Source organism: Natrix helvetica (genome assembly GCF_964273705.1).
Source record: "Natrix helvetica genome assembly, chromosome: Z".
Lineage (NCBI taxonomy): Eukaryota > Metazoa > Chordata > Lepidosauria > Squamata > Natricidae > Natrix > Natrix helvetica.
Genome location: NC_138554.1, coordinates 55,367,568 through 55,392,506, shown reverse-complemented (window position 1 = coordinate 55,392,506; position 24,939 = coordinate 55,367,568). Strand labels below are relative to the sequence as shown.

At 41.5% G+C, this 24,939-nt stretch overlaps 2 protein-coding genes across 6 annotated transcripts in view; one reads left to right on the top strand and one right to left on the bottom strand.

Moving 5' to 3' along the window:
* The first annotated feature begins 37 nt into the window (after positions 1-37).
* Positions 38-12,878, top strand: COX18 (cytochrome c oxidase assembly factor COX18). The gene is made up of 6 exons (XM_081969768.1): positions 38-553; positions 1,342-1,442; positions 2,416-2,579; positions 4,211-4,332; positions 9,545-9,652; positions 10,677-12,878. Exons 1-6 carry the CDS (start codon positions 191-193, stop codon positions 10,845-10,847), a joined length of 1,029 nt encoding a protein of 342 aa, XP_081825894.1. The 5' UTR covers positions 38-190; the 3' UTR covers positions 10,848-12,878.
* A 6,832-nt stretch (positions 12,879-19,710) lies between these two features.
* Positions 19,711-24,939, bottom strand: part of RPIA (ribose 5-phosphate isomerase A) — a 29,417-nt gene continuing 24,188 nt past the window's right edge. For all 5 annotated transcript variants that reach the window (XM_081931873.1, XM_081931875.1, XM_081931874.1 and 2 more), the window contains one exon: positions 19,711-20,133. In XM_081931873.1, the coding sequence (XP_081787999.1) occupies positions 20,036-20,133 (98 nt within the window). In that variant the 3' untranslated portion in view covers positions 19,711-20,035. The remainder of the gene's footprint in view (positions 20,134-24,939) is intronic.

Sequence of the window (24,939 nt, the reverse complement as noted above, 5' to 3'; positions counted from 1 at the left end):
CCCAGCCAAATATTAGCCTAGGCCAGGGGTCTCCAGACATGGCCGCTTTAAGACTTGTGGACTTCAACTCCCAGAATTCCCCGGCCAGCCAAGCTATCTGGGGAAGTTGAAGTCCCCAAGTCTTAAAGCGGCCAAGTTTGGAGGATCCTGCCCTAGGCCGTGGCTATAAAGCCACTTTTCGTCTGAGGGCATGCGCATTCTTGCCAGCAAGATGGCGTCGTTTGCTGGAGCTAGAATGGCCTTTAGGGTCGGCTACGGGCTGCGCTCCCGCTCCTGCCTCGACGTTCTTTGCCGTTGTGGGGGAGCTCGATTTCTTTGTACACCTGCGCCCGCCGGGGGTATCGAAGAAAACCACAGAGACCCTCCCTGGGTTGGGACTTGGTACGAGACGCTCTCTTCGTCGGTGCCTGTCGCGACGGTAGAATCGGGGTTGATAGCGCTGCAGGTCGCTTCCGGGCTGCCCTGGTGGTCCACGGTGTTGGCAGCTACGGCCATCCTGCGCACTGGCCTAACTCTTCCTCTCAGCGTCCTCCAGAAGCGCGTCGTCGCCCGCGTGAGTTCCAAAAGGAGGGTTGCCACTCAGACTTTGCAGAGGGGGTTCTTCTCCTTAGTAGATTGTGCTCTTATTTACGGAATGTGGATATTAAGTGACGCTCCCGAAGAAAGTGGGGTGCACGTTTTTTACACCGAGTGATGTTGAAGTGTGACAGCATATAAATAGTAAAATTTAGATGAGCAGTCCAAATTCTGCTAAGACCTTTATGTACTTGTGAAAAAGGTGTGGCAGCACAAAGATGGTAGCACCTGCATGATCATTCATTCGATTTTTTGGGATTTGCATCCTTGTGGGCACATCTTTAGCTCCTGAACTTTTAGCGACTAACATTCACTTTTCCTCATCTAGAAATAGTTCCAGATACATGAAGTAATATGGGTATATAGATGCATTGAGATGTATGGAATATATTTAGTTTAATTAAATTATGTAAGCAAGTTCTCATTAGTCTGGATAAATATCTGTTTCTTCCTTTCCTTTTTCTCCTTTTTTACTGTGCACAATATTTTTTCTTAGTGTATTCATCCTTTGTCATCCAGAATGCCCTCTAACATTTCTTATTTTGCCTGTTCATTGTTTATACTTTATGATATACATTAAAATTTCCATTAGAAGGGAAAATATCTTTAACACAAATATGTGAAAAAAGTCACATGATGTATAGCGTAGTGTTAAGATGCTGACCTAGAAACTAAGAGGCTGGATGAAGCGTATACTTTTTTAAAAATAGTATGGGGGAAAATGTGTATTTTATATAATTAAGACTTATTTGTCTTTTCAGCTAGTTAGAAAAATTGCAGCCTGAAATTGAATACTTAGCCAAACAGCTCCGTTATGAAGTTTCAGTTTCTGCAAAGCAACACAATTGGTCTGAAAAGGAGGCTAGGTAAGATGTCTCTAATAATCGCAATAAAATACCAATATATGTTCTTCAGTATTTCGTATTTGGATTGGTTATCTGAGAAACAAACATTTGTAAGAAGCTTGTACCATATCCTACTATGGTATTTGTACAGTAATCCTACTGTAGGTTTTGCTCTGGGATTTGGCCTCCTTTTCTATATTTTTCTTTCAGCTATTTGTATATTTTCTGATTAGCATTTCATAGAGATCTAAGTAAACTTCTGATCTTTTCTCTTTTATTCAAAATATTTTCTTTACATTCCCACTAACTGTTCCCAAATATGACATATGATGAACAAATTTATTTGAAGCATTTGTTTGCCCAGTTTTTCTGCCAAAGGATTCTCAGAATCACTCTCATATCAATTACAATTAAAGAATGCAATCCCTGTTTTCAGGTATACAATATAGAAGGCATCTCTTTTAAGAAGAGTGGGATGAGAAATGAAGAATAAATAACTTTAGTCTCCAAGTTTTACAGTATCTGTTTTTACTATGATCAGGAATAAAAATAGAATGTCATTAACCATTATTTTTCTTTGAATAATTTAAATCTTGGAGGCTTTTTGCTGCCATCCTTAAATTTTTTAAAAGTAGGTGGCTATAATGATCTCCCACAATTTATAAATGAATGATCACCCACAACTTATAAAAATGCTGAATAGCTGCTCCTGAAAGTCAAATGTTTTCCACAGGTAATTACATTTTTTAAAAATAGTCCAAAATTAACAGTAATAGTTCCACTAGCAATAGCTTTAATATAATGTGCTGTTCTTTCTTACCTTAGAAATACTGCTAAATTCTAATTCTAGACAATTTCCTTATTGCAACATTTAAAGTCAAGATGGACTTGACTTGATATGTACTGAAATTCTACTTCAGTAGAAGTAACCATTTTAGTTCATGGACTGTTCTGTTAATCTCTAAAATAATCTTTTATTTCTCTTTCCATCCAGGGCATGCTACAGAAGAAATATAAAAAGAATAGTTTCAGAGTTATATATTCGAGATAATTGTCATCCTTTCAAGACAACCCTGCTCATTTGGGTACAGCTTCCAGTATGGGTCTTTGTTTCCATAGCTTTACGTAATTTAAGTATTGGCAAAGGAGATTCTGAAGGTACTGCTTTCAATTATTGTGTTTTCTAAAATTCTTTTCTCAGTGATTTACTTTCTTAAAAGAAACATTTCTTTTCAGACTTAATATTTTTTCTAGCTTTGCCATTAAATCATTTTAATTCTGAAGTTGATTACAGCAAGTAAGTATAATTAATTAAACTTGTGTACTGTCTGATTCCCAATGATTGGGTAGTTTACAATAGTCAAACAGAAACATAGTAAAATGGCAAGTATCCATAGATCCAGTGGTGAGTTCCGGATCCTGTTCCAACCAGTACGGTTAGAATGGGCCCGGCGTCACCCACATGGACACACACGCGCATGCGTCGTACTTGCCTGCAACAATTCCGCAAACGTCCGCAATGTTCCAGCTGCTTAGCGGAGTGTTATGCAAGTGTCGTGTACGGAAGCTCCAAAGGCTTAAAGGACAGGTAAGGAGCTCGGAAGGGTGAGTGGGCCCTCTGGAGCACCGTACCGGAATGGTACGCGGTGCTCCAGGCAGGCTCCGGTACACCCGTACCGGGGCGTACCGCCTGCAACCCACCACTGGACAGATCGAATCAAGTAAGGAATCTCACTCTTCTTCCCTCACCAAAGGTTGGTGAAGAGCCAGATTTTCACCAGTCTTCTGAACAACAGCAGAGAAGGGCCATTTACATTTTTCTAGAGTACAGGCACTAACATCTGTTCTTCATGCAGGAGCTGAGTGTTCAGATAGACTTCCAGGTTGTACAGTTCATGAGGAAAGAAGTATAAATAATATCCAACATAATTATTTAAGTGTTAGTGCGTTAATAGTAGAACGATAAGAATTAACCAGCAAAATCTATTCATTGAATATTATTAATTCAATTAATTCAATTAATTTTTTTTTAAATCTGGTGCAGCAGAGAGCTTTGTATAGTGAGATAATTTGGTGTAGTGGTTAAAGCCTCAGGCTAAAAACTGGGGGACCGTGAGTGCTAATATCATTATGGTTGCAAAGCTAGTATGGTGACTTTGAACCAGTCACTTTCCCTCAGTCCTGGGAAGCAGACAATGGCAAACCACTTCAGAAATCTTGTCAAAAAAACTGCAGGAACCTATCTAGGCAGGTGTCGGGATCAACACTGATTCAAAAACGCTACCTATATGGGCATGAAAATTGACTCTCTCTCTCTCAGCTCAAACTACCTTAAAGGGGTGTCGTGAGGAAGTAGGAGGCAGGCGTATTACTCTGTGTGTGTGAGAGAGAGGGAGCAAGGCAGAGAGATGGACAGACAGAGATACAATAATAATGGTCTGTGTCAGATGACCTATTTACCTTTGAAGCTCTGAATAATATTTAATATGCAAAATATAAGCATAATTATCAGTGAAGTTTTGTAATTTAAACATTTGAATTGAAGAGGAAAAAATGCAATGACTTCTCAACTATTACTTTAGTCTAACCCATTGATAGATTTAGCTCTAGTGTTTATAGATCTAACCGAGTAGGAGAAAACCAACCTCCAGAAGTTGCTGTTGCTAGTTCTTTTTAAATAATCTGCTAGCAATCATTCCTAGTTTAAATTCACTGTCAGTACTAATGTTCTAAAATATTTGCCACATTTACAATAAATAATATGCCAATTATTTGTGTGTTTTCAACAGGGCTTTTAATTCAGGAGCAGTTTTCCACAGGAGGCATACTCTGGTTTAAAGATCTCACTTTACCTGACTCAACTTGGATTTTGCCAATCACTCTTGGACTTCTCAATCTACTGATAGTAGAGGTATTAGGTCTATTATAAAATCATGGGGCGGATTAGAAGCTGTTGTACCCAAGTAAGATAACAGCTTGTAATTTATTTATTCTGTCTATATAATTCTAATTTAATACAGGCTCTCCACAGTTTTCAAAACACTAAACAAGAAATATTGAGATGTAGACACAATATCCACAGTTAGTACATATAGAATTGGAAACAGCCAATTATTAAACAAGTTACAAAGTACAGGGAGGAAAACACTAAATAAAGTTAGGGCTGGTATTTGCATTCCTATCATTCAAACTTTGGTGAAATATCAACATGCTCCCTCAAGAACACTTTTATATTTAATTTTCATTTGGAAATTGTATGCCTTTACTTGATTTCAATAATTTCTGACAATACAAATGTTAAAACAAGTGCAGTCATTGCTACCGCTGCTGACTATATTGTAGATTTAAGATTCAGGTAGCACCTAAGACATAATTTATTAAATTTGTATGCTGCATGATACTCAACAACACTGGGCTGCTCATAAAAACTAAATAAAATTACCATAAAATTAGCAAAATGGCAAGTGTACTGAAGCTGGGAGAAGGATACGTAATAGTAACAATAATTGGATTAGAGCAAGTTCTAGTTTTATTATTTTACCTACTATAATGATCCATAGTGTTCCCTCATTTGGCTTTTGTTCACTAGGTATGGGTGTCAATCATTTTAAAATTGAATTGTTACAATTGATAAAGTTTAAGGATCTGGGTGATATAATGCAAAGAAGAATAGTTCATAAGTGTTCTGACCCCCCACTTCCTCTGTTGCCCACACAGTACACACACTCCGGAACAGTACAAGGGAACAAGGTTTATTACACCAACAGACAAGAGGCTTTGTGGCAGCAAGCCACCAAGACAGAACTCACAAAGACAGAACACACAAAAGCAGCAATCCAGCTTGCCAGGATCTCAGACTAGAGTTGCTGTCCAAAGTCCTTTGTTGATTGCTACGCAGAGCCTGTCCAGAGTCAACCCTTTTATAACCTAAAAAGGGCGTCTCCCAACAGCACCTGAGAGCTCTTTACTGCCTATAATTACGCCCACGCTCCTGGGGTTTGTGGGCGCGCCGGAAACGAGCATCCCGAAACGCCCTACTAAGTCCTGAGTCACTATCCTCTCCGCTGCTCCAAGGCAGGGCAACGGGAGTCCTCCTCCTCTCGCTCTCACCGCTGCTCCATGCCTCTGGCGCCACCTGGTGGCCGACCAGACTCTCGGATTCCTGCTCAGCCTCCGAATCCTGTCCAGGATCGCACATCCCTTCTGTAGCTGACTCGTATGGAGTATCACTCTCGGAGTCTGGTGACAGCGGCACTGGCTGGGCCACAACACATAAGTATTTCAAAATTAGCAAAAGAGATAGTTTGGATTCAAACAAATGTCCAGCTTTCTAGAACTCCCACAAATGTATAGCATAATGGCAGGAAATTTGTTTTAAATGCATATGAACTTCAGATAATTTGGTCTAATGGAATTCAGGGCATTTATTTTTATTTAATACATTTAATATAACAGACCACTTGACTTATGAGTAGTACACAAGAATAAAAACAGATAAGAAAACGATCAAGCCAGCAAAAGCCAGTGATTGCTTTATTTTTAATAGGAAAACATTCAGACTCACCTAATGCTATCAGTAAAAGAGGGAGTGATTTTTTTAATGAAGAGACTGAATTATTCTACACCCATATCTAACTGTACTAGATTTTTCTTATGTTTTTCTTTCTGATGTATAATGAATGCTACCAGGCTAGGAATAGAAGTAGCTTCTTTTTTAAAAAGCCGATTCTCATAAACCAAGGTTTTTTTCCAAGGACAATAGTAGAGTCTGACAATGCAGTTAATGAAACTTCTTCACTGTTCTTTGAAAAGAAAGCCATTTATTGACATGATCTTGACCATGTCAACCTATTTTTTAAACTAGGGTTCAAACTTTTTTTTTAAAGAATTATATTGGTTTTTGAACGTTTATAGGGAAAGGTAAAAAGGGTACAAAGAAAATTTTGGCAGCTCCCGTGCTAGTGGTAGAAATCCCCCCAAATCTCACAATTTTTACAATGTTAAAAACAACGTATAAAAGATAAGCATAAACAGAATCTTGTTTTACATTATATCAACCATATGTTCAATCATCTCTTTCTTTGTCACTTTCTAGTATATCAACAATTATCATAGCATTTCAAATACATTTATTTTTGTGACCTGAGCCTTTTCGATATTGCTCCCTCCTCCCTGTCCCCAGGTGGAGCCGCAGCCCCCCCTTCATATCTTGCACATTACTACCTTTTTCACCACCTCCCCTATTTTCGTCCTCTAGAAGAGAACTATGTTTTTTAATGAAGGCTTCAGCCTCCTCCACTGTATTAATTCTAATTCTGTTTCCCTCCCAAAAAATCAACATTCCCTCTGGCAATAACGATCTAAACCAAACTCCTTTATTGTATAATTTCTTTGATAAGGAGGAATACTTCCTCCTTTTTTCCCTTATTTTTTTCGGAATTTGCTTAAGGATGGTAATTTCTTTATCTTTATATTTTAATGGTCCCTCCCTTTGGGCCCCTAGCACCTCATCCCTCATGGTCCTCCTAAGAAACTTAACATGTCCCTCCCTTGGAACATTGTGTGTTCTAGCATACGCTGAATTAATCCTGTAAACCAGATCCATATCCCACCACAACTGTTCTTTATTTCTCTTAATATATTCTGCTAAAATTGTACTCATAATATCCTTAAGATCTTCATTTTCTGTCTCTGGTAGGTTCTGAAATCTGAGAAAAAAGGACATTCTTTCAAGTTCTATTTTTGCCATAAAATTTTCCAATTCTAATTTTCCCTTCCAGACTGCCTTAACCTCCTCCCCCAATCCAGCTGCCCCATCCTCCAAAACCCCAATTCTTTGTTTATTTTCTGTTAAATGTTGTTGTACAGCTCTGAGTTCATCTTTAAGATCTGTCACCTCTTTTTTCAACTCATTTTGACCCCTCATAATTTCCTGAAACATTTGGTTAACAGATAGTTCTTTTGAGCTCTCTCCAGTCCCTTCTTGTTGTAACAATGAAGTAATCTTCGTCTGCTGCATGCTTGGACTGGAGGTGGCAGAGGCAGGAGCCGAGAATGACTTGCCCGTTGGAGGTTTTTTGGGCCCCATTTATCTGCGTTCAGAGGTGATAAGTCTTTTACAAAGAGAATGGCGTCAGTGGAGCGTGCAGCTGTGTCGGTCCCAGGGGGCAGGCAAATCCAAAAATAAAAAGTTAGTTCTCCTTCACAGTTCCAAGGCACGAAGGTACACCAGAAAGAGGAAAAGTCAAATAGTCAGAATTAATCAGGAAGACCATGTAACGGGAGAGGTCCAGAGCGCCTTCAGAGGGGGTATTAAGACAATTACCAGAGATTTTTTTTTTCCGAAGGTAGTTTCAAAAGGCAGGTTTCATTTATAGGTACAAAAACAAAGACAGAGGGTCGCCATCTTGACTCCTCCTTCCACAGGGAGAAGAACAAGGAGTTCCATAAAGATTTTTCCTTTTAAGAAAACAGCTCAGCAGTCACTTCTTGCAGCTGTGACATCAATCATTCTCAGATAGTTAGTACAAGTGGCAAGTCAGCCTTTATTCTCTCTCCATTCCAATATATATAGAGAGATAGTTCAAATGCCGCTTTGTCCGAGGGGGGGGGGTGTAAAGAGAAAGAAACACCCCCCTCTAATCTTCCAGTTTCAAATGGATTGAACAAAAACTTACAATAGTCTGCTGCTTATCTATTAACGGTGATTAAAGAGATTATGGTGGATTTCTCCCCACCGGCATTTCAGCCGCTCTTTCGCTTAATTCTTTCCTCCCAGAGCCCATTTGGTGAAAGGGCAGACAGCCCGCAGCTGCCTCATGCCCCCCCTCCGCTCCCTGGTTCCTGGGGCGAGGCTGAAAACACCCCTGCCGGCTGCCGCCAAGTCGGGGATTCCACCAAGCCGCGCTGCGGCAGAAGACCCCTCCAGGGTCCCCTGCGCTCCTGAATGGAGCCCACCAGGGAGACGAGCAGCGGACAACACGTCCGTCACCTACAGGAACCGGAAGTGATCTCACCAGGGTTCAAACTTTTAATACTAAAAAATAAGACACACAACTTTTTTCTGTACCTCATGAAAGCATATCTATAATTCCTGTCAAAAATACCTAAGTGGTGCCTATCGGAGCAATCTTTAATGAAAGACTCTTAATTTCTTTTCTTTTTTTAATTGCAATACTGAGGTAATAATTACCTGCGATTTACCTGCAGAAGGTGGATTCATATTTACTTGTCCTTTTCACTTATCTTGTTAGTGAAGGGTTTAGTATAAACAAATGTTCTACTTCCAGATCTCATAGACAGAATTTATCTTAATTTCCGGAGCAGATTGTATGTAGATAGTTGATCTAAATAGCCAGATGGTTGCTATGTAGGTTTAATTTGTAGATCTACAGTCCATTTCTCATGTAGCTACATTAGAAACAAACTGATTTAGTATGTGTGGATATCATTGCCAATGGTTATATATTATTCCAAAATGTAGGGACTAACCTTGAGTCCTTAGTCTGAAATAGTTTAGACATTCCGGATCATAAAATAATTAGCATAAACAAGACAGCCTGTGAGACTTCAGAACAAGTGATAAAAAAATTAATTTACCAAATACAGAGTAATTTTGTCCACAGAAAGAAAATTGCTTACGTTGACAGCATGTGTACTTTGATATAAAGAATATTTCTGAGTATATTGGGGATTCTAAAATTTAATTTTGTAAAAGAACTTTAAAAGATACTTGTTAAACATATTTTATGCTGTTACGGTTTGGTTTAATGAAAAAACATGGACATAAAAATACATACAAAGTCTTAACAGAATGGGTTCTGTCAATTGTACTTTAACTTGGCATCAATACCTCCTGCCCTAATCTTCTCAATTGTGCAACTTTACATGTAGTCATTTCTGTAGTTCTATTATTGTGTTTGATTATCAAAATCTCTAATTCTTGACTTGTAATTCCCTGTCATAAGGCCCTCCATCATACTGTAGAATACTATGGCTGTAAAAACAGGCGTATCAGGTTACATGTAAATATGTTAATAATCAGCTAATTTGTCCAGAACATTATTCAATAAATATAATCCTAACTGATATTTCTTCTTACTGTTTCTAATTTGTCTTTCCAGATTTTTAGTTTAAGAAAAACTGAAACATCCTGGATTTGGAAGTATGCTACCAACTTTTTTCGAGTAGTCTCTGTGCTAATGATCCCCATTGCTTCAAATGTTCCATCAGTAAGTTTGTTAGTATAGTATATTATATTAGCTGCAAAAAGTCTTTGCTTCCAACATTGAATGGCTTGATCTGGATGTTCAATGTTGGGAACATTGGGGAATCATATTATTAAGAATATTGTTTTTCAGCAGACTGGCAGTTTGATTCCCACTGGCTCAAGGTTGACTCAGCCTTCCATTCTTCTGAGGTCGGTAAAATGAGGACTCAGATTCTTGGGAGCTGATATACTGATTTTGTAAACTGCTTAGAGAAGCTGTAAAGTGCTATGAAGTGATATATAAGTCTAAGTGCTATTGCTATTTTAGATTGGTATTGCTAGTTTATAAATACTTACAGTGCTGTTTCCTACATTGTGTGATGGCTAGTGGGAATTTGAATTCAAATCTTCCTCTCACCAAGTCATATTTTCTATTTACTAAACTCATTGTGTCCAACTAGTGTTATATGTGCCACAATAGAATTTAGAGATCATCTACAAATCATAAAATAAGACATTAAATCTTGCTGCACATTATCAATACATATTCTTTTGCCACATAAATGACCTACTTGGAAGAATGTATTTTTGAGGTAGGATCTAATGTTCATATGAGCTAATTGGTGATAAACAGTTGTGAATTATAATGCTACATGGCAACTGAAAAAAACAATCTGACATATTAAAATCAGTAACTTCAAATGCTGCATGGAAACAATGGTTTATGAAGCTCAGTTTTTAAGATGGCTTCCTATGTGGAAATTGCTGAATATTTCAGTCAGACATTCTAAATAGGATTTCATGGAGCCATGGTTATTCACTATTCTTCATCCTAATATATGATACATTTATAAAGATAAAATTAGGGGCGTATAACGCCTTATTCAGAATTCCTAGGAAGGAAATGGGATAACACGTTACTCAAGCTTTTTTTTTTTATTTGGATAGTTTTAATGAGAGATGATGTGACTAGTTGGCAATAGTACTACTTTTATTCATTTTGTTAAAATTAGTATGTCCTTTTTCCTTTTCTTCTTTTATTTCAGATACTAGCTTTGTACTGGGTATCTTCCAGCTTCATAGGCCTTTCACATAGCCTTCTGCTGCGCTCTCCTGCTTTCTGTAAATTATGCCATCTCCCTCGGACCAAGTCTGATTCAGATACTCCATACAAAGACATTGTTGCTGCTTTCTACATGAAATATTTCTTTAAGTGATATACATCTCTGTAATTGAACCAAATGATTTTTTTACTATATTAAATTGTATTACGAAACTAACTTTGTTAGAGTAGAGAAACTTTTTATGTCTCCTTTAGATATTTTTTTGTCAGCATGTAGGAGACGACAACCTTAAAAATATTAGCTTTCAATTCAGTGTTTGTTTTTAATTTATATGGAATTTCTGAAATTTTGCAGCTTTTCCTGAAAAACATTTCTTGTCCTTCTATGTGATGTAATTGTTTGAATATTATGTATTGATATTTGTTTCTTAATCATTTTGGCAGCTTAAAATACAAACATACTTTTCAGTATGCATATAACATGTTCATAAAATCAAACTGGTTTTCAGATATTTACAAAGTGATTTAGAAGAGAGAAAAACTCACAACCTATCTTCTGTGTCATATCCTAACCCATGTCAGATGCTGACATGTACAGTCACACAAAGGTAGATAACGAGTTGCCAAACAGAAAAGAACTTTAGGGGTGAAGTTAACAGTAAAACTCCAAGTAGCTCCCATTCATATGATTTCATTGCGATTGACCACATTTCTTCCAGACATCCTCTAAAAAACAGTAAGTTTCTTGCACCCATATTAGTCTAGATGAAATGGTTAAATATATGTTAATTTTACTTTTATAACACCTATGATTTACATTTTTGCATTTAAGAAACATTGAAATATTTTAGCAGTGGGTTATAAATATGCAATTAGGAATCTGAGAATTGGGGAAGACCTTACATAAGGGATAGTATCTAAGTTTAAAGAAGACAAATCTTTCTTGAGCAACCTTTTCATTTTCTAGCAATGCAATTGACCTGTGACAATTGCCCAGTGTCTCTACTGGCTCTGCAATTTAAGAAGCAGCTCTTTTAAGTGTAGTTATATTGCTTTAACTGTTCATATACCAATCACCATTTATGAAAGTTCACTAATGAACTTTCATAATAAGCATATTTCTAATCACATCGAATATTTTTTTTTAAATTTTAAGGAAAAGAAATGTTCATCAACCAGTAACCATTCCCCAATCTGCATTAACAGAAAAACTAAAGTCATCATTTGGCTCCATAACTTTGTATAAAAAAAGGAAACTACTTTAAAAACTCAGTTGTTGAACTGGAACTTTGAAAATGCCATTAGATACATTTAATTCACAAAAAGTAGTACCCCAAATACCTGCTGTTATGAACGGGTTCTTCCATCCTTTTTTGGCATGTGTAGAATTCAATGCATTTTGGATGTGTTTCTAATTTTTGTTTCACACATATATTGAAATAGACAAATGTAACTGGTACAAAGTGTTAAGCACTTTGCATGAGTCAGACTCATGGTCAATTTAGCACAGTGAATTGACAATTATGGGATATTGTGATGCTTCACAACAAAAAGGTTTCCTCAAATGAACCAGCTAGGATTGTTCCAAACTATTCAGCATCACAGATATAGCGTCAACCAAGCTTTCACTGTACCAAAAGTAATCTAGGTTCTGGAGATGGATGAAAATACTGCTGTGGCTAAGTTTGAAAAAGCTGATTTATACAGTGGTATTTAAAAGTTCGTGAATCTTTTTGAATGTTCGGTATTTCTGCATAAATATGACCTGAAACATGACTTGTTCTACACAAGTCTTAAACTAAATATTTTTGTTCACTACTTTTTAATTGCAAATTTTGGTTTGATTATTATTTTATGTATATAACTTATCATAGTATAAAATGCCAAAATGTCATTCGCATTCAGTGGCAGTGTCTTCTAATTTTAATATAGAAAGATAAAAGCTTACAATTGTTTTTGTTAAACGTATCTTATTAGCCAGGTTATAAAAATTTCCATAGTAAAAGTTTTGCTATGTCTAAAGTAGTAGTCTCCTGGCTATTATCTATTGCAATGAATAGTAACTTTTGACTTTACTTCCATCTATTTCCATATTTATTTTATTTATGTATATATTTATATCCCACATATTGTTTTTATAAATAACAATGGTATTATTTATTAAAATTGTTTGCTACCCATTTCACCATGAAGTGAACATACTACTCCTTCCTCCTATTTTTCTAACAACCCTATGACAAGGGTTGGGCTGAGAATAATTTGCCCAGTATCACCCAGCCAGCTTTCATGCCTAAGGAGAGAATAGTTTCTCCTAGTTTCTTATTTGGTACCTTAACCATTAGACTAACTGGCTCTCAAAGAGTAACATATCCTTGCTTCCAACCACCCCAGCAGACAACTTTTTTCCAAGAACTCACAAAGTCTCTGCGTGACAATCCTTACTGAGGCCTGAAAGATGTATTTGGCAAATAATATTTGCCACTATTCACTACTGAATTAATGGTGGCTACTATCACAAACAACTGAATAAAACACTGCTCACTAAAATCAACAGAAACTTGAATTAGCTGTCTTTGTATGTCACAGAACTGCAGCCAGTGAATTTCATTATGGGATTGGTCTCTTCCTTGATTTTTGCAAAAATGAAGGCAACAGCTAGTTATTTGAAAACTTAAATATTAAATATTACTATATTAAAATCAATATTGCATTGCTTTGATGATATGCCTGTGAATTTTAGTTGGTTGCTATAGTTGGATGCAGATGTGCATTCCCCCTTTGATACAATGCAGCATAAAAACTAATCTGGAAAGTCTGTTAAGGAGAGGTTTCTTCACAAAACTTCCTTTTATATCTTCCATCAAAGTTACTGATTATAGTTGGGGAGTGTCTTCAGCATTTCAACATCATAAGAGAAGGAGAACTTCAACAATTTTTATTTTTAGTTGGGATGTGGAGCCTGGTGCATTTAAGGTTAAACAAGTGTTCATCACATGTTCTCTGAAATTAACATTACAAATTTTAATTTTATATAGAGTTTTATGTGTATCTTACGACATACTACTCTAAAAAGTGTTAATGAATTCATATCCAATGAATTACAAAAACAATTCATTCAAAGACACTGCCTTGCTACAATACTGGAGGACCATGAATTTGTTCAGTTAGCACAGCAGGAAGAAAAGCTTTGATTTCTTGGAATATCAATGCTAGAGCCATTCTTTCCACAATACTCAGTGATTAATTGAAGTGAATGTTGTGCATGGTCTTGGATCCAGAAAGCCTATGAAAAAGCTTTGAACTTTAGTCTTTCTCCCCCGCTTGATAATCTTCTAGATACTGAGACAGCTTACTGACAGCATTACTTGATCAGCTCATACCTGAAACATATACCTGGATATAATCAGAATTCTGGTGATACCTAACTCAGGAAGTGATGGATGACTTCACTCAATGGGTTCATATAGATGTTAAACAGAACAGGCAAGAGTAGGGGTGTCAATATTTCACTGAGGGCTGCATCAGGGTTGTTTGACCTTGGGAGGCCAGGGTGGGTGTGGCTGGGGTGGGCATGGCAAGCTCAACATCACTTGTGTCAGGGTGCCTGTGGTCACCCAATCTGCCAGCAAAAACAGGCTCCCAAGCTCTATTTTGCCTGTGACGGCCTTCTGCAACCCTGTTATGAAAACGTGAGCTTTTTTGGGCTGCAATGGCCTCCAACCTGCCAGTGAAAATGGAGCTCAGAAGAGCCACACGCAGCCCTCTCAAGCTCCATTTTCACTGCCAGAGACACTGGACCTTCACTGTTTTCAGAACAGCCATGCAGGCCAGACCTAAGCACCTCACAGGTTGGGTACAGTCCCCAGGCCTTCAGTATGACACCCCTGATTTAGAGCCTTGTGGCACCCCAGATATTGAGGGTGCCAGATTCAGTCTCTCATCTCTCCAACATCAATTGGAACTGACAACTGACAGCTAAGTACAATTTCCAAATCTAATCCCTACAGGCAGGCAATGGGATACAATGGCTGATACCTATACCTAAAACCATTAAGATCAAGAGCCAGCAAAATAATGGCTCCTCCATAGTTCATCCAAAACCATGATCAATGCCATCTTTGTCCTATGTCCTGGCCCAATTCCTGTTTGAAAGGGCTTATCGGAATCTTTGAATCTATAACCAAACCACTTTCTCAATAACAGGAGACAGAAAAAAAGTTGTCCAGTGGGTACAGTGGAGCGGGCAAATCATCCCCTCCCTTAAAGAAGGTGACATTATAGTTATCCACCACCACCTGGGAAGGGCATGAATCCCAGTAACAAGCCACAAGGGGTATGAATCCAGGAATTAACAATCCTGAACATTCAGCCCACTGACTTGATAATAAAAGCCACAAAATGTACTTTATTAATTAATTTTTATCTGATAATAAAAAACAATGAAGTGAAAAATAATTTTAGGGTTAAAATATAAGAAAATGACATTTTTGCATTGGGTACATTAAAAGAATGAAGAACGGAGGATGATCTACCACTTCCATATTTTATTTGTGATTTTCTAACGTCAAGCTAGCTATTAGAGTAGGATGATGGAGAAAGGAATACCACTTGAGTTATCCTGCAAGCATTTTTTTAGAAAATCAACCAAAAAGATATTCAAACATACAATCACATGGCTGGCACTGCAGTACTTTATTTAAATGCTACAATAGATGAAGTATCAAGTCATATTTTTGATCAGGCAATGCATTAAGGAATAAAGTATGACTCAATTACACAACTTATTCTTGCTACATTTATAGTTCATTCAAGAAGATTCAAATTTTATCTGTTTAGTTACAGCATCTACATCACATGCCAAGGATTAACAATTCTCAGCTTTTAATAAGAATTGAACACAAAATCATGTCCATAAATAATTGTTAAAATGGGGCGTTAGTTCTTACCTGACACACCCCTTCTCTGGGCAGGTGGAGACAGTGGTCACACATGGGTTAACTCAGCCAGTAATAAATAGAACTGAGTCTACCAAAGTGATGTCATCGCCTCTGAGGAGTGTCCTCCCGCTTTCTTGACAAAGGAGATAAGACTGCTGTGCATTGTTCGATTGCTCTCAATCCCTTGATGCTCCAGTATTTTTCCCAGATCTCCCTCTGCGAACTAGGCTAGAGCCTGAAAGGGTGGGGATGATCGCTGTCTCCACCTGCCCAGAGAAGGGGCATATCAGGTAAGAACCAACACCCATTCTCCAAAGTTGGTGGAGACAGTGGTCATGCATGGGACGTACCAAAGCAAGGCCTGCCCCCGGGTGGGAATGGGAACGGGCTAGGAGCTTGAAGAAGGAAGAACTTGTTGAAGGACCCGCCTCTGAATGCCGCATTGGCCGAAGCTATCTATCCACCTTATAATGGCGGATAAAGGGGGTAGTAGTAGTCCAGGTGGCCGCCTTGCAGATCTCCTCCACCGAGGCCTGCCTTGTCCACGCCGCCGCCGTAGCCGCACTGCACGTGGAATGTGCCATGATGTTGGATGGAGGAGTGAGGTGATGTGCCAGGTAAGCTCTTGAAATGACAGATCGGATCCAGCGCCCAACCATTGATGGAGAAGCTTTTAGCCCCTTATTTGTGGGATAGAAAGACACGAAGAGAGCTTTGGTGCGCCTGAAGACGGCTGTCTTGGTGATACAGATCTTAAAAGCATGTCTAACCTGTGCCATTTGCGTTCAAGTCTGTGAGAAGAATTAGGACAGAAATTTGGAAGAGAGATCGATGAAAGAACGAATTTACCTTTGGAACAAAGGTGGGATCAAGACGAAGAACCACACGGTCTGGATGAAATACACACAGGTCAGATCCAATTCCGACACCCGCCGTGCCGTGATGGCCACCAGAAAGGTTGTCTTCAGTGTAAGATGATGCAATGAGGTTTACCCGAGAGGTTCGAAGGGCGGTTCAGTGAGAAAGTCACTGACCCTGGCTAGATCCCACGAGGGGAAACGGTGTATGACAAGAGAACAGAGATTAGTTACGCCCTTAACGAAGTGGCGGACATGAGGGTGCAAGGAAAGAAGTTCATCCCAGTGAAGTGAGAGAACCGAAGAGAGAGCCGACACCTGTTGCCGTAGGGTGTTTGGCGAGAGCCCCTTATTTATTTATTTATTTATTATTCACACTTATAGACCGCCCCCTCTCCCGGAGAGGACTCGGGGCGGTGTACAGTCACTAAAATACATTATAAAATACATACATAAACAATTAAATTAATACTGGTGAAGGAGGTTATGAGACTGTAATCGAATAATAAATATAATACGTTAAAAAACCTATAAAACCCTTAAAACCCAATTAAATAATAAATCCCGGGAGATAAAACTAAGAAAGTGCCAGGCCAGCTGATCGAAATAGGTGAGTCTTTAACTTTTGCCGGAAGGAGCGGAGGTCGGTGGCAGTTCGAATGTCTGGGGGGAGGTCATTCCAGAGGGTTGGGCCCATCACAGAGAAGGATCTACTCCTAGGTGTCGCCCGCTGGCATTGCCTAGCAGACGGCACCAGGAGGAGCCCCTGTTGCAAGAACTCCAAAACCTGGGGGACCGAAGTCTCCAGGGGGGTGGCATCTCGAGAGCGGCACCATGTAATAAAGGTCTGCCACATTGATTCATAGATCCTGTTAGTGCCTGGGCGGCGAGAAGCCTGAATAATCCGAATTACAGTCTCAGAAAGGTTAGCTGCCCTCAAGACCGCCCGCTCAGCCTCCACAAAAGGGCTGCCTACAATAAAAAGGACTGATTCCGACCCTCCTGCTTCTTAGTGGCCAGTTGCAGGACTTTCCGCTTATCCTTGGACTCTACTAGTAAGCCTCCGTGAGGTCCACTGATGTGAGGTGATTGTGTTTGCGCACACTCTCCAGGATTGACAGGAGAGAGTGCATTTTGAATCTCCTGTACCTGATGAATTGATTTAGAAATTTGAGATTGAGGATTGGTCTCCAGCCCCCCGGAGGACCAAAGAGAAGAGAGAAGGAATAGGGAGAGGAGGCCAGTCTCCATTTGGCTCGGGCCTCCGCCTGCCACTGCTTCAGCCAGAGGAGCCGGCGAGTGGTGATAGAAGATGCTATGGCTTTGGACGCAAAACGGGCCATGTCTAAGGAGGCATCTGCAGTTTATTCTAGGACTGCCTTCAATTTGTTAATGTTCCTGAGAGCCCTAGAATCCCTGGCCAGAAGTCTCCCTTGAAGTTGTCTTAACCATAAGAGGGCAGAGCGACTAAAGAAAGAAGTAGACGTAGCTGCCCTGACGGCCCAAGCCGAGGCCTGATGTCCCTTGACCAGAGTTTGTTATATTCTGTTGTCTTCAGGGCGAAGAGCTTCCTCCGGAACTGCCGAGGCTGCATTATGAGAGGACAAGCTAACTACAGACGAGTCAATAGAAGGTACCTCTAGAGCCTTGGTGAGTTCTGGTCCCACGTTATACAGACGCTTGTCCAAAGGGAGGGGGCCTGTACCTGGTGATGTCCATTGGTTCTGGACCACGTCTATGAAGTGTCTGGGTGATGGAATCACCTCCTTTTCCACTTTAGGCTGGATGGAGGGGGTCAGTGGTGTCTGCCTCCGTTCCCTGAGGTGTCTTGGGTGAAGGGATGCCAGCGATCTTCTTGGCTTTAAAAAGAAGAGACTGAAAGACACCAGGTTTAAAGAGATCGACAAAGGTAGGTGGGTTGGGGGAAAGGCCCTCGTCTTCAGAAAGATCTGAATCTCGTGCAGGGCGTTCCTCCTCTCCGAAAACCGACAGTTGGCTGGATGTGCCAGGTAACTCATGCGATGAAGAGGCCAAGAGATCACTATTCCTGCGTCTGGAACCAGAAGAAGAAAATCTGCGTGGAGTAGAATGGTTAGAAGACCTGTGCTTAAGTCTTGCTGCCATGCAATGGCGTGGACCATTAGAGGAGGGTGCAGAGGTGATGGCAGCAGCAGCAGCGGTCTAGCGGTGGCGGGAGCAGTTAGTAGTGGCGACGGTGTGCGGCGGCGCTTTCCTGGTGGCGGTGGCGCCGTTTGGTGGCGAGGGAGAGCCAGCAGAGGTGGCAGCACTAAGCGGAGCCTCCAACGGCCAGTGCTAGGCAGCGCTGAGTCCAGGGGAGCCTTTGCAATCGCAGGCAAAGTCAAGAGGCTAAAAGCCCCCGAAAGAAACCGTGGCAGTCCCTCTCAGGAACCCCTGGGGCTAATTGAGAGCCCTGGCTCCGAGAGGAGCTATTATCAACGATCCTGTCCTTCACTAGGAATTTAGAAGTAAAAATTTTAGAGGAGAAGTCAATTAAAACAGATTAAAGTAGCCAATTCAGCAATTTTGAATAATTAAGTTGAGGAGAGAGCAATTAGCACAGCCAGTTCCGATCGAACCGAGTCTAAAAAAGCAGGAGGACATTCCTCAGAGGCGATGACATCACTTCGGTAGACTGAGTTTTATTGGTTACTGAGTCTACCAAATTTAGGTAATCCATGCATGACCGCTATCGCCACCAACTTTGGAGAACAGACTGGAATATTTTGCTACTAGGAATAAATAACGGAATACTGAATTTACACACTAAAATTGTGACTAATAAATACATTGCTCATATTGGCTTAGCAATCTTTGTGGCAAGAATTCTTCCAAGCTGTTTTGGAAACATTTGAAAATGTGGCTTCCCCACAGTGCTGATATAAATAAATTCAAGTCTCTATTGAGTGGTGTCAGTGACACTGGCTAGAACAGTCCAGACACAGTCTGTTTTTCACACATTAATTCTCATGGCAACATGTGAACAATTAAGGAGATGCAAAATATAGTAAGTCAGTTCTAAGCAGAAATTAAAATTTAATTTGGATTACAAAAATCAACTGCTAAAATATTAGTTGCATTGTAAAGAATATAACAAAACATTATCTAATTAAAAATAATGATTAAAATCATTTTAAAGACATAAAATACAGAACCAAAAAGATTTCTAACTGTATACAGCCCTTTCAAATAAAATACATCTTGGTTTTTTTTTAATTGAACCATATCATATTTTATTTACTTTCTTCCCCTCATAATGCACTGCAGTCAAAATATTCCAATACTGCACAAAGTAACTTTTTTGTAAATTATTTATATAAAAAAATAAAAAGTTTGAAACATTCAAAATGATGATCACTTTTTAAAAATTACATTAAAAAATAGATTTTAAGATGACATTCCCTGGACCTTTTTATTCCATTCACTGAGATCCAGACTGAATGCTTTAAGGCAAGTTGTCAGGCTGGCATCAGGATGATAATTTTTCAGAAGAGTAAGATAGCAGAATAGAGCTGTATAATTGTGAGAGGTCAGTGAACCGGCTTCTCATGTACACTAACAGAACCATCTTCCATGCCAAAGTAAACTCGCTCTGCCATATTGATGAACAGACCTGTTTCCACCACTCCTAAAACAGAAAAACTCAATTATTTTTAATTATTACTAAAATACTACACATTAACTAATATATCTTAAGAATGATATAAATTCAACTGAGATGAAATATACTGACAGCTTCAAAAATAAAAATCCTATATTAAAATACTACATAAACCACGGCAGCATATCTCAACCTCAACAATTAAGTTGTGTAGACTTCAACTTCCAGAATTCCAGGCCTTTGTACTTTGGAGTTGCTGAGTTTGAGAAGCCCTGCTCCAGGGGAATTTTTTTTTTTACTGCTTTGGGTGTTTGACAGTGAGAAGGGGAAGAGGAGTCAAAACAATACATTTTCAATAGGGTGCATCGTGCGATCATTTAGGAGCAAAAGCAAAGCTGACATTTGCCCACCATCCCTTTTTTCTCTACGTGTATCTCACTAATTTTTTGACAGGAAAAAGAAGCAAAAGAAATAAGAACTGTAGCCTCAAACTATAATCAAGAGAAGGCAGACAAGGCAGTTGCGAAGATTTCTGATGTCTATTTGAAAATCACTTTATGTTAGTCATGTATGTTAGCCATATAGGATAAGCTGAGTGAACTTTTATGCCATGGAACATCCAAACAGTAGACCCAGCACTTCTAGCAATAATCAGGTTCCCTTTTTGCCCAAATACTTATGAGCACCCATAAGGGATCATTTCATAGGTAATTATCTAATTCATATTGTAAAAAATACAGTAGCTTTGCCCAATACCAATTAAGACTTCAGATATAAGCAAACTGAGAAGGAACGCTGGTCCTACCCGAACGTTCTTCTCAGCGTGGCGCAGGACGGTCCAGGAGTGGGTTGTTCAATCCTTATTTGCCCAAGAGACTGAGTCAGAATTTAAGCCACACCTCCAGCTTCCTCTGCTGATATCCAATTCCGACGAGGCGCAGCTCCAACTAGAGAAACAAAAGAAGAACAGGCCCTGCCCGCAGCATTAGTAGCGCCCGGGGACCCGGACCTAACCAAAAAACAATAACTAGGGTGGGACCTGGACCGTCCTGCGCCACGCTGAGAAGAACGTTAAGGTAGGACCAACGTTCCTTCTCCAGCTGATGGCGCAGGAGTGTCCAGGAGTGGGACGTACCAAAGTGGCAGTCCCTAGGGTGGGAACTCACTGGTTCGTGGTACCCGAGGACGCATGTACTCAAGTCTCAAAAGGAGGATCCACTAAGGCCAGGAGGACCGTGGACAAATCCCAAGAGGGGAACCTATGAACTACCTGGGGCCTAAGATTTGCCACCCCCACCCCCGTAGAAACCTCTTCACCACCAGATGACGGCTCAGGCTCTCCCGGCCGTCCAAGACCAGAACAGTCGACAGGGCCGGGACTTGTCTCCGAAGTGTGTTATGGGCTAAGCCCCCATTGAGCCCATCCTGAAGGAAGACCAGGATATTCAGCAGCGAGGGACGTTTGGGGTCCACATGTACCTTATGGCACCAAGTACAAAAGGTGGACCACGTGGCGTTATAAATCCTGGTCGTGGCCGGGCGTCTGGACGCCACGATGGTTTGTATCACCCGTGAGGAGAACCTTGCCTCTCTCAGGATCTCCCTCTCAAATACCAGGCGGTCAACTGGAGCCATTGCGGCTCCGGATGGACCAGGACCCCCTGGTGTAGGGATATCTTCTCCTGCGGGATTCTCCAGGGTTTGGCAATGGACAGACCTAACAGGTCCGCGAACCAAGGCCTGCATGGCCAGTAGGGGGCAACCATGATTACCTCCGCCCCTTCCTTCACTATCTTTCCCAACACCCCTGGAATCAGTGGGAGGGGGGTGAACGCATAAAGCAGACCCGGGGGCCACCTGCTGCAAAGGGCACTGCTCCCCTCTGCTCCCCGAGTCGGGAACCGTGTGAAAAACCTGGGGAGCTGGGGATTTTCCAGAGATGCAAAGAGGTCTACCACTGGCTGTCCGAATCTCCTGCAGATCTCCTCGAACAGTTCTGGTTCCAGCTGCCACTCCGTCTGGTCCACCATGGTGCTGCTGAGCCATTCCGCCTGGTGGTTGGCATCTCCGGATATGTGTTCTGCCTTGATGAACAATAGTGCCTCTCTGCCCATGGCCCAGGCGCTGGGATTCCACCCAGAGGGCACTGGAGTGAGTCCCCCCTTGCCTGTTTACATGCACCTTCGTGGCCACGTTGTCCATCAGGAGTAGGACGTGTCTTTGCTCTACAAGAGCCTGAAAGTGTCGAAGGGCCAGATGAGCCGCACGCAGCTCCAGCCAGTTTATGTTATGTGTAAGGTCCTGAGGGGACCACCGACACTGGGCCAGCTGTGTCCCCGTAAAGGCTTGCGTCTGTGGTCAGGGTAAGTCTATCCAGCTCCCTGAACCCACACCCTCTGGCTAACGCTGGTGAAGTCCACCACCTCAGGGAGAGCCTCACGTGGGGGGAGGGTATTTGAATCTGGAAGGAGGAGGCGCTACGCTTGCTCCTTTGGTACGGGAACAAGAACCGCTGGAGGGTTCTAGCATGGAGCCTCGCCCATGGAACAAGATCTATGCATGAAATCAACTTCCCCAACAACTGGGATAAGGTAACTATGGGTACACGGCATTCTCTCTGCACCTGGTTGACTAGTTTTACCAGGCTAGCCTTACGATCCTGGGACAAGAAAACCATACCGGAGGAGGAATCTATGATTGCTCCCAAATGCAACAGTCTGGTAGATGGTCGCATGTGGCTCTTCTGGAAGTTTATTGAGAACCCAAACCTCTGCAGGGTCTCCACTGTTAGGTTTAGGTCTTGAAGGGACCTCTCCAGCGACTCTGCCTTGAGGAGGATATCATCTAAATAACTATGAAGCCTGATGGGAACCGTTCTGCCAGGATCTTTGTAAAAGTCCTGGGTGCCGAGGCAAGGCCGAAGGGAAGAGCTCTATACTGGTAGTGTTCACCAGCGTAAGGAAACCTAAGGAACTTCCTGTGTTCAGAGGGGATAGCTACATGAAGGTAAGCCTCTGTCAAGTCAATGGACATGAGATAGTCGCCCTCCCTGATGCCTTCCAGGATGGAACAAAGGGATACCATCTTGAAGCGTTTGTAAACTAAGTAACAGTTCAACCGTTTAAGGTCAAGGATCGCCCTCCAACCCCCAGAAGATTTTGGAACTACAAAGAGGTTGGAATAAAAACCCCTGCCCCGGTCCTCTTGAGGAACCACCTCCACCACCTGGATCTCCACCAGGTGGTCAATTGCCTGGCGCATGAGCTGTCACTTAAGTGCGCACTTGGAGGACATAAACATACAAAAAGAATTCGGAGAGACGGATAGGAATTCCAGTCGCAGGCCAAACTTCACCGTGTTAAGGACCCACAGATCAGAAGTAATACTCTCCCATCGGTCGGCAAACAACGCCAACCGACCACCAATGGGAGCCGTCCAAACCCGCTCATTTATTCCGGTGGAAGGGGCATCCACCCCCACCCCCCAAAAGGGCCGCCTACCCTGGGGTTGGAAGCATGACCTGTCCCTGTAAGACAACCTATCCTGCCCCCTGTCCTGACGTGGCTGAAAATTCCTAGGCTGATAATGATAGTCTGTGTCAGTACCCCTATAGGGCGCCCTACATGTATATGGTATATACTTGTGTTCCTGCTTCTTAGTCGTGGCAGGCAAAACCTTACGTTTGTTCTTATCCTCAATGAGGATTAGGTCCAGAACCTCGCCAAACAGTTTTTTCCCCGCATACGGGCCTGCCACCAGCTTCCACTTCGCTTTGGCCTTCGCCTGCCAGTTTCGAAGCCACACCATCTGCCTAGCTGAAACAGAGGAAGAAAGAGCCCCAGAGGCAAACTTAGCAGCGTTCAAGGTAGCATCTGCCGAAAATGAGTTGTAGCCATGACCTTGCTGATGTCTTGAAGCAGCCTCACATTGTGCTGGGACACACTCCTGCATTTGTTCAAGCCACATCAGCATGGCACGATTGAAGAAAGAAGCAGAGGAAGCGGCCTTGATCGCTCATGTTGCCACCAGGAAGGTCTTATGCAATGCCAGTTCAGTCCTCTTATCTTCTGCCTTCAGATTGTCGGCTACATCATTTGCCACCATGGGAGTTGGGGATACCAGGGCGGCCACAGGGGCATCCACCTCCAGAACATGTAATGCCTGGGAGAAATGAGGATCCATATTATAGAACCATCTGTCATTCCCACTCGGGGTGGGGAAAGTACCTGGCTTGGCCCACTGCTTCTGAATGACATCCAGAAACAGTTTTGATGCAGGGATATCCTCTTTCCACGCTGTGGGTTCCACAAAGAAACGTTTTTTCTTAGGCACTGCCTTGGAAGTTGAGGCCTCGGCTGCGGTCTCCTTCTCCTTCTGTTTGCCATCCTCCGTTTCATCGGCTGCGGTGCTCCTGGCTTTAAATAGCAAGTAATGGAACAAATTAGGAGCAAAGGCTGGAGTATCCAGTGCCAAATCTTCATCATCAGAAAGCTCTGTCTCCTTCTGCTCTTCCTCTTCCTGGAGTGAAACCTCACTCCTCAGTGAAGGGGAGACCTCTCTCTGCATCCTGTCTGATCGAGCAACCGGATCCTGGATGCGTCTGCACTTCACCTCCATCAGCTCTGCGTCCGCCTGGTCAGAAGGCCGACCCTGGAGGGCTACACCATGTGCAATGGCTCGATGAATAAGAGATTGAATGTTATCAGGTAAGTCCTCAAAATCACCAATGTCATGACTAGGCGCAGGCCTGGGTGCCAGCTGGTGCCTATGCTCCGGGTCAGGAACAGGCATAATGTGTGTAGGCAGATGGTACTCGCCTTCCTCGTCCTCCAC

What these genes read in the sequence shown, in the direction of transcription:
- COX18 (XM_081969768.1), top strand. Translation starts at nt 191, where the DNA reads ATGCGCATTCTTGCCAGCAAGATGGCGTCGTTTGCTGGAGCTAGAATG. An exon ending in TCAATCTACTGATAGTAGAG is followed by an intron (nt 4,333 to 9,544) that starts GTATTAGGTCTA and finishes TTGTCTTTCCAG; the next exon opens with ATTTTTAGTTTAAGAAAAAC. An exon ending in TTGCTTCAAATGTTCCATCA is followed by an intron (nt 9,653 to 10,676) that starts GTAAGTTTGTTA and finishes CTTTTATTTCAG; the next exon opens with ATACTAGCTTTGTACTGGGT.